The 9,897-nt window shown below is 50.5% G+C and overlaps 1 protein-coding gene across 5 annotated transcripts in view; it reads left to right on the top strand.

Moving 5' to 3' along the window:
• LRSAM1 (leucine rich repeat and sterile alpha motif containing 1) overlaps positions 1-9,897 on the top strand; it is a 59,226-nt gene that overhangs the window by 30,481 nt on the left and 18,848 nt on the right. For all 5 annotated transcript variants that reach the window (XM_032795192.2, XM_032795175.2, XM_075060552.1 and 2 more), the window contains 3 exons: positions 6,727-6,756; positions 8,120-8,242; positions 8,776-8,915. In XM_032795192.2, the coding sequence (XP_032651083.1) occupies positions 6,727-6,756; positions 8,120-8,242; positions 8,776-8,915 (293 nt within the window). The remainder of the gene's footprint in view (positions 1-6,726; positions 6,757-8,119; positions 8,243-8,775; positions 8,916-9,897) is intronic.

Here is a 9,897-nt window from a genome sequence, read left to right as displayed (position 1 = left end):
CAGCAGCGGGCTGAGCAGGCCGGCAGCGTAAGATCAACATTTTAATTTCATTTTAAATGAAGCTTCTTAAACATTTTGAAAACCTCGTTTATTTTACAATACAACACTAGTTTAGTTATATAATATAGAGACTTATAGAGAGAGACCTTCTAAAAAACATTAAAATGTATTACCAGCACGCGAAACCTTAAATTAGAGTGAATAAATGAAGACTCGGCACACCACTTCTGAAAGGTTGCCGTCCCCTGCTCTAATTTAAGGTTTTGCGTGCCGGTAATATATTTTAATGTTTTTTAGAAGGTCTCTTTCTATGTCTTTAATATATAACTAAATTATTGTTGTATGTAAAGTAAATAAGGTTTTTAAAATGTTTTAAGAAGCTTCATTTAAAATTAAATTAAAATGCAGAGCCAGGACCCGGGCAGTGTGAGTGCCACTGAAAATCAGCTTGCGTGCCGCCTTCCCCTGCCTTACAGGCTTGGCCCTGAATCTTCAGAGGCCCCAGAGCATGCTGCTTTCCACCAGGTTCTGAATCTCAGTGGCACCTGGCTGGGATGGGCACTTGTCCCAAGTGTGGCTGGGCAGGGGCAGCGCGCTCTCAGAACAGTGACTGTGGGTTAAACCATTTCCTCTTTAATCAGATTTAACAGATTGTCAGGCCATGTCTGTGCTACAGCAGCAGCTATGCTGCTTCCTCCTACAGCAGTGAAGGGTTTTTCTGTCTGTAGGTAATCCACACCCCTGAGCAGCAGTAGCTAGGTGGACAGAAGCATTCTGCCATCAGCCTAGCTGCATCTACCCCAGGGGTTAGGTTGGTGTAGCTACAGAGTTCACAAGTGTGAAACACTATAGCTGTGTCAACCTAACAAGTGTAGACATGGCCTCAGGCCATGTCTACACTAGAGAGCTTACAGTGGCGCCGCTGTAAAATCTCCAGGATAGCCCCTCTCTAATTAAGCCATCTCCAGCAAGCGACAGTAGCTGTGTTGGTGGGAGAAGCTTTCCTGCCAACATAGCGCTGTCCATACCGGCGCTTACATTGGTATAACTTATGCCACTTGAGGGGAGAGTATTCACACCCCTGAGTGACATAAGTTATACTGATTAAGTGATAGTGTAGAGCAGGGGTCGGCAACCTTTCAGCAGCGGTGTGCCGAGTCTTCATGTATACTCTCTAATTTAAGGCTTCAAATGCCAGGAATACATTTGAACATTTTTTAGAAGGTCTCTCTATAAGTCTATAACATATAACTAAACTACTGTTATATGTAAAGCAAACAAGGTTTTCAAAATGTTTCAGAAGCTTTATTTAAAATTAAATTAAAATTCAGATCTTATTAGTTTAATGTGATCCTTGTCCTTGCTTTTCCTTGCTGAGTTTTCCAATGTCTAGTGGCACCTATTTAGATACTTTAAGCTGCAAACAGGTTTCTGAGTTATAAGTTGATAACTGGCTGGCAGAAGGTCAGTGGCTGGAACCCCTGATCCGCAGCTGAGCTGAGTGGAGCTGGCGGCTGGTAGGGCTGAGCAGGGCTGGAAGCCTGGACCCTGTCTGGCAGAGGGCCTGTGCTGGAACTCCAACTGGAAGCAAGATGAGTGGGGCTGAGGAGACCCCTGCTGGCAAAGGGCCAGCAGCCAGAACCCCAGAGCAGCAGGGGGCTGACCGCCAGAGCTCTGGGTTTTCCACCACTGGCTCCTGCCAGCTGGGGTCTCAGCCCACTGTCAGCCTGGGTTTCTTTCCGCCAGGCCAGCAGCGGGTGCTGCGTGGGACCCTGGCTGGCAAGGGGCCACCAGTGGGAACCCCAGAGCTGCAGTGGGCTGAGCAGCTCAGCCCACCACTGCTCTGGGGTTTCTGCTGCTGGCTCCTTGCCAGCTGGGTCTCAGCCCGCCGCCAGCCAGGGGTTCCTTCCCCCAGGCAGCAGCTGGTGCTGAGTGGGGCTCGGGGGGAGGACCCCGGCTGGCAAGGGGCCAGCAGCGGGAATCCCAGAGCCGGGGCAGGCTGAGCAGCTCGGCCCGCCACCGCTCTGGGGTTTCCACCACCAGCTCCTTGCCAGCTGGGGTCTCAGCCCGCTGCCAGCCTGGGGTTCCTTCCCCCAGGCCAGCAACAGGTGCTGAGTGGGACCCTGGCTGGCAAGAGGCCAGCAGCGGGAACCCCAGAGTGGCAGTGGGCTCCAGGGCCGCCCAGAGGGGGGGGCAAGTGGGGCAATTTGCCCCGGGCCCCGCAGCCTGACGGGGCCCCGGCCAGCGCCCGCTGTCTCTGGGAAGCAGCAGCTGTTGCTGCTGCTAGGCAACCAGAGACGCTGGCTCTGCCTCTGGTCAAGCGGCTGAGTGCAGGTCAGGAGCCGGGGGAGAGAGGCTGCAAGCCGTAGCCTTTCTTCTCCTGTCCCCTCCCCCCAGCACTGAGCACTCACTCACCTGGAAGAGACAGTACTGAGCTTCTGGTCCGGTGTGAGACAGCAATAATCTCTTCAGTGACCTCACTCACTCACCTGAACAGCTGCTGGGACTTCCAACCGTGAGTGTTTGACCCTGTGATTCCCCCTAGGTTTGTAATATTGGGGGGGTGTTGTGGTTTTCAGGGTGTTGCTGTTTGAGGGTGAGTTTGTGCCTGCCTGGGTCTGTTTCAGAACTAAAGTTGGATCATGTTGTATATATGTAACCCAGGGAAAAAAGCCCCCGGTCTGCAATATGTGGCACGGCAGGCTGAGACTTTTATTCTCCCTCCATCTCCCTGCAGAAGGGGAAACTGAGGCACGGCATAATCTATTCCCTTTCCAAATTATTTTGGAAAGGAAGGGACTGGGGCTCCTATCCAAACCAGTTCCCTTCCCATCAACTCTGTTTTTCCCTGCACCCCTGCTGCAAGACCGCTGTAGGGGCTGAAAATTTCCATTAAACTATGGCTCCTTCATTTGCCCTGCAACAATAAAATAGACGGCTTGCGGGGGGGGAGTGGTCGCAAAACAGGGGTGAATTTAGCAGAGGGTTGAGGATTGTGATGAACTGGGACTGTTCTTAATGTTTGCTCTGAATACTGTGTTGGTGCCTCAGTGTCCCCTGGCAGTTCTAAGTATCTAGGTGGTGGGATAAGGGTGTGTGATAATTGCTGCAGAGCGAAGGGCCAGTGCATAAATGCCTGGCACTCTGTCTCCTAGCAACTGATGGCCTGGGCCCCTCCTCTGCAAAGATGCCAACTGAAGGTGTTGGAGACAAAGAGATCAGGTGACCTCCTGGCCCGGGAAAGGAACTGAGCAGAGAGGAGGGGCTGGAGGGGGTGTTGAGTCTGGGCTGGCTGGCGGGACGAGGAGTGAAGTGCAGACATGAGGGTCTGGCTCACTGCCCCCCAGAATGGACCCGGCCGAGGGTCCGGTTCGCTGTATCTACAAGCTCTGTTTTAGACCCTGTTCCTGTCATCGAATAAACCTCTGTGTTATTGGCTGCTAAAGAGTCACGTCTGACTGCAAAGTGGGGGGTGCAGAACCCTGTGGCTTCCCCAGGACCCCGCCTGGGTGGGCTCGCTGTGGGAAGCACACGGAGGGGCAGAGGATGCTGAATGCTCCAAGGAGAGACCCAGGAGGTGAAGACGTGTGAGCTTCTTGCCCTGAACAAGTCTGCTCCAAGGGAGAGGAGGCTCCCCAAAGTCCTGACTGGCTTAGTGGGTTGGGGAGCAGTTCCAGAGCATCGCCCGGGGACTCCGTGACAGGGGTCCACTTGAAATCCCACCTGATGCAGCCACACAGAAATCACTAGCAGTGCTGGGAGAGGCCAGGAGTGGAAGCAGGTGGCCTGGGGGTAGGGGCACATTCCTCTCAGTCCTGGGCTCTGGGATGGACTAGGCTGGGTGGTGGGTTCAGTCTAGTCTTCCAGCCTGCTGTTCTCACTGGGGTCCCACCCCCGTACCCCAGCCCAGGGACTGCACCCAGCACCCAGACTCTGTCCCACTCAGCCCTAGGCAAAGCTCCTTGGTCTGGGGGTCTGGCTCCCAGTCCCTCTCCAGGGTTTGCAGCTGTCTGGAGGTGCCTGCCTTCCACACCTCCTCATTCACACCTCATTCATTCAATAGGGCAATTGATTACAAAGTGGAGGAAAGATCTCATTCTACTTCTAGCAATGAGACATTTTTCTTTTACCTTAATTATTCTACCTTGGGGCCCACTATAACATATTACCAAGGTTCAATACAAAGTCATGTAAAAAGTTATACAAAAGTGCATAATGCAGAGATTTACCTACAACTGCACTGATTGATTGCTGTGTGCAGTAATATAGTGACCCCCTTGATTGCTGTGTGCAGTAATATAGTGACCCCTGGTCTTTGAATGAGGTTATATGCTCGGGGGGGGGTGCAGCGGCAAGTCGGGGGCGAGCGGGTGGGCAAGTGGCAGGTGGACAAAGAGGCAAGCAGTGAGCCAGCAGGGGTTCTAGGGGCAGGCATAGAGGTTTCTGGCAGGGGAGGGAGAAAGTGAAAGGAGGTGAGTTATGGTGGGGGACTGACTAGGAGGGACGCAGCAAGTCAGTGAGGACTAGGGCGTGAAGACGGTGTGATGGTGGGGCCGAGTGGGGAGGGGGTGGGTCCTATTTTACTGCTCTGATCTGGCCACCCTATTTGTGCCAGGTTTCAGAGTAGCAGCCAGGTTAGTCTGTATCTGCAAAAAGAACAGGAGTACTTGTTGCCCTATCTTTGAGCTTTATTATGCTTACATTTATTTATCTTTACATGTATTATTTATTTATTATGCAATATATTTTCAAATAGGAGTTCTTTTTAACAAGGTGTAGAAGTTAGGTTGCCAGGGGCTAGTTAGGTAAGATGATGCCTTGATGTGGTGCAGGGATCTGGCAGTGAGAATGGTTGCTCCTCCTGCTTCCTCCTGGGAAGAGAGAGAATGAGGTCTGCTTTTCAGGACTAAAGAAGTCATGTTAAATTATACTTTTCCATTTCCTTTTTGACACAAGAACATTGAGATTTGTGGCTCAGTACTGCAGCTTACCTCTTGCTGTTGTAAAATGCGTAGAGTATTACAGTGGCCAGAGATCAGCATATGATTACATGGCATGCAAAATTATCTGGGGATATCAAGATGAGTTCAAGATACTTGCTTTTTATTCTTTTCATTATATTTTCCCATGTAATCTTTTTAAATGATTTTTTTTTAACAACAAAAAGATGTTGAAGGGCAGGATAGCTGTTATGACAGTCCACCTTTGGGACTCTGGTTATTGGTTAATTATATATTTTTGTAATTGTCTGTTTACCAGTTGTTAACATATTTCTGACTTACCAGATCCCTTCACTGGGCCAGTAAGATCATGCAAAAGTGTACTTAGGCACATTAAACTAGAACTGTCCAAGCACAATAGACATCACTGGTCCAATATCCAAATCTGAAGTCTGCATGATCTAAAACTAATCTGGCTGCTGAGACCATGGCTGAACCGACATGGCTTGGATTCCAGTCATGAATTGCCAAATTAAAAGTTGTCCTGCACTCACTACATTTCACTTTCCTGTACTCTCAGTATTTACTAGAAAGGAAATCCAAAAAGAATCCAGGGCTGTCCCAGTGAAGAGGGGTGGGGAAATCCTTTGCCTCTGTTTCTGAAATGGCCAAGATGAAAATGTGTCCACACAACATGAAGCCTTCTATGTTTAGAGTGGTTCAGGGATTTCCCTACACACACCCCCTACACCCCACCAACATTTCCCCAAACACCCCTCCACCCAGTTTCGTGAATTAATTTATGTTGCAATGTTGCCAATTTAGTGATTGTTTGGAAATTTGAATTGAAATTGAGACATTAATACATACTTTAAAAGCATATAAAGTGTATGATAAAATACATGTATCTGAAAAGTATAATAGATTTGAAAAGTATGAACATAGACTAGCTTCCTTATACATCTTTTGTTTTTATGACGATGCCAGTGCATTCATTCGGTGACATTGGCCAAGTTATGATTTGTAAGCAAAGTCTAAATGAGCTCTCCCTGACAGCAAGTGATGAGCTGGGGACTGGGGGAAAGGCTTCAGGACCAGATTTTATTTACATTCACACCTAATCTACCTAGGTATCCAGCAAACAGATCTGTGTTGCCCAAGTGATAGATTTTGGCTGGGTTGGGTTACAAATCACTTGAATGCCGGGGGTGAGGGAGGTGGGAATGGTTGTTCTTATTTTACAAGTAAAAGGCAATAGAACTGTAATTAGCCTGTGCTGATTGAGAACATCAAGAGAGAGGGTGGGGACAGGTGTTTTGCTTGCTGGTCTGCCTGAGTCACAGGTACTATTTGACCTGCCCCTTTCCACTGTTTAAAGACAGAGCTGATTACGCTCCATAGATAGTCTTTTGTTTTGTTAAGTGACCACTGAAATCACTGATAATCAGGTCTAAGTGGCAGGGCCGCCGAGAGGGGGGGCAAGTGGGGCAATTTGCCCCAGGCCCCACAGGGGCCTCCTATAGTATTTCAACTTTTTTTATGGAAGGGGCCCCCGAAATTGCTTTGCCCCAGGCCCCCTGAATCCTCTGGGCGGCCCTGGTGGCTCAGCAGCTCAGCCCGTCCTGCGTGCCATGAAAAAAGGTGGCATGCGTGCCATAGGTTGCCGACCCCTGATGTAGACATAGCCTCAGTTGAGGAAGAGGAAACGGAGTGGCCTAACATTACTTAGAGAATGTGGTTCCCCTGATTAAATACCTCTCTCCTAATGATTTCATTTACTTTTCAGAACAAATTCTTGGATTATGAGAAGAGGAAGGTAAGGAAGAGTCCCTGCAGAGGCCTTTTCTGGGAGTTCTGAGTGTGCTCGTTTCTCTTTCTGACCAGTAGAGCAAACCAGCACTGAATGCCTTGAAACCCAGAGCTTTGCAACCCCCTGCTCTCTGAGTGAGAGAGGCATCAGAACACATGCTCCACATCTGACTCTGAAGGCAGGAATTGCCTGACACGCACTAGTTGTTTTCCTTTCAGATCCATTTGTTTTGGCAGACGTGGCATATATTTGCGTGAGAAGTCCCAGTTCAGGTTAAGCATGTGTCCATCTCCATGTGGAGGAAGCAGGGCTGCTTCTAGTGCTTATGCTTTCTGGAGCCATCCCAACCCTTTCATCACTTCTTTTCTACTCTCTAAGCTTCAGGAGTTTAAGTGTCTGGCTAGATCCAGACACTGTGTGTAAACGTATCCACACACAACTGTGCCAGAACACCCGCGTCCTGACCTGGAGCTCCCTGCTACTCCAGCCCTGGGCCCCATTCTGCCGAGGTATCTCAGTACTACCCACAGCAGCTGCTGTTCCTGACCCTCTCCCTCCTACCATATAGCTCTTCCAGTGCACCTCCAAGCCAGACCTGCAGTCGTAACGAGAGCCCTTGTTGCTGCTCCACTCCTTTGCACATGCAGCTAAAATGTCAGTGATCTTTTCTGCAGCCAGAGTGCTGATTTGCTGTCAGTTGTAACCCCAGAACTGACATTACTGCTCATCTGGCTTCCACCTCTCATTGCGCCTCTGGCTCTGGGATTCTTTCCCCCTGATGCATTGATTGGCTGCATTTTTCCCAGTGAAATCTCACTTTATTTCCTGCCCCCCTCTCTAACCTCTATCTGTCCTCGCTGCTAGGCCGACGCCATGAATGTTCTGCATCAGCACTGCCGACCTCTGTTAGTCACTCACTCTGTTAGTCCCCCTCCCTCAGCTCAGGCTTTCTGACTGGCTCATTCTGTTGCTGACAGCCTTCTCTGCTGGAGTTCTGAAGCTCCTGGGGATTTCCCTAGGCTTCCAGAGTCTAACAGTACCTTGCTGCATCTCTCTCTTCCGTACAGCATGTTGTAGGGCTGGGGGAGAGGGTGAGCTCACTGAGTGAAATGACTTTCTGACCATGCTGAAATGTCGGTAGCAAGGCAGCTGGAACAGCCGTTTCCTCTTGATGCTGTTTGGATTCCTGTGTGGGAATCAGTGGATTTTTCTAGAGCTCTCCAGCTCCCTGGCTGGTTTAGCCTGGACATACAGTTGGGATCTCATTGCCCTGATACTGTTTTCATCAGCCTGGGTCTTGGTTTGAATAGTGGAATAGCCTGCAGGCTGCCGATCCCGACCCTCACTCTGCTTCTCGCTCCTCTGCCAGGAAGAGAAGATGCTGGAGAAGTTGGAGTTCGAGCGTCGCCTGGACATGGGGCAGAGGGAGCATGCTCAGCTTCTTCAGCAGAGCAGCAGTCAGAAGGAGGAGATTCTGCAGACTGTGAAGAAGGTATATCAGCTGGGGCCCAAGACTCTGGCACCTGGCCTGTGGCTGAGGAGTACATTTGATCTGGACTGTCCATCTGTTCTGCTCTGGACAGACTTGACCCTTGCCCACCTGCTCCCTTTCAGAACAGGCATTTCATGTATCAACATGTGGGCCCCACCCATGCTGAGGGGCCCCCCAGAGGCAGCACTCACAGGGCTCTCCTCTCAGCTCTCTGTCATTTTTATTCCCAGTTTCTCCTCTCCTTTTGACTCTCCAGAGGGCCTTTCAGGGACTGCAGGGACAGTCCTGCACTGGCCCCTCACTCTGGCCTAGAGGTGATCTAGCATGCCTCTGCTCTCTCTGGTGTCTCTGGCTTTCACATGATGCCATCAGTGTCCGTGTAAGCTCTGGGTAGGCTCCTTGTCCACCCTCTTGGAAACTTTCAGCTCCTTGTAATAAAATACCATCCTCAGTGATTCGCACGGGCTGTGGGCACAGCTCAGCAGAGTTGTCACTTCTCCCTTTGGCTAGTATCCCTTTTCCCCTTGCCACAGGAGCAGGTGAGGCTGGAGAAAGGTCTGACGAAGCATCAGCGCAACCTGGAGGGAGAGCACCTGAAGCTGCTGGAGCAGCTGAAACAAATGGAGCAGGGCATTGCCAGCCGAATCCAGAAGCTTCTGGAGGAGAATCAGAGGTTGGCCTCGCTGGACACCTTGCAGTCAGCGCTGCCCCTCTGCACGTTTATTTCTCTGTGTCCCATTTTGTGCTGACCGGCTGCTTGTGACCTGTCCATTTCTCTGAGGTTTTTCCATAGTCAAACTCCCCAAGCAGCACAGAAATGACTGAGCAGTGAGGGTGAATCCCTGTGATGCTGTGGTGGGGCAGGGGTGAGGCTGGAGAACAACCCCAAGGGAAACCCTCAGTGCTGCAAATCACCAAGAGAAACCCTCTGTGCTGAGAATCCTTGTTTGGAGGCACATTCTATCACAGCCTTCCTGGTACAGATTGTGGGCAAAACTAGCCAACGTGCTTAAGGCCTTGTCCATACATCCAAGATGTCCTACTTTCTATGGATATAAGCCTCTAGTGTGGACACAGTTACACGGTGCCTTGTACCCAGAGAGCTGGCCTTGGGCTTAAGACATCTCACGGGGACCTGAGCTTTGGTTTCACTTCCCAGCCCTACTAGTCTCTGCTTCTTCTCTGGCTTTAGCAAAGTCGTTGGAGGTCCGACTGAATGACCAAAATGGTCCTGCCGCCCCCAGTCTGAACTCTGAAATTTGTTAGGTGCAAGTCAGCCGCAGGCTGTTGTTGTCACTGGGGCTGACCACTGGAGGCGGGCATGATCACATGTATTTAGCCAACGGGGACAAACCTAAACTTTCAGCCCAGAATTCCTGGTGCAAATAACTGTGAACAGAAGAGTTTGGGCTGTGGTGGAAGTGGCTGCACCCTGGGTGTCCCAGCTCCCACTGCCTGGCCTGAATCTGCTCGGCACAGAGCTGCAGAGGGGTAGGTGCTGACCTGAGCCCAGATACTGAGGGGAGGGAAATGTTGCAGAGGCGCTGTACCCCAGGAACTGTGTGTCCTCTTGCTTTGCAGGAGAGGGGAATGCCAGCTAGTGTGTGTGGTGTATGGAGTTATATGATGAAGCTGCCAACAGCAAGGAAGGCTGC

This window comes from Chelonoidis abingdonii, chromosome 24 (genome assembly GCF_003597395.2).
Source record: "Chelonoidis abingdonii isolate Lonesome George chromosome 24, CheloAbing_2.0, whole genome shotgun sequence".
Classification (NCBI taxonomy): Eukaryota; Metazoa; Chordata; order Testudines; family Testudinidae; genus Chelonoidis; species Chelonoidis abingdonii.
Note: the sequence above shows the minus strand (reverse complement) of the source record. Positions and strands in the feature narration are given on the sequence as shown.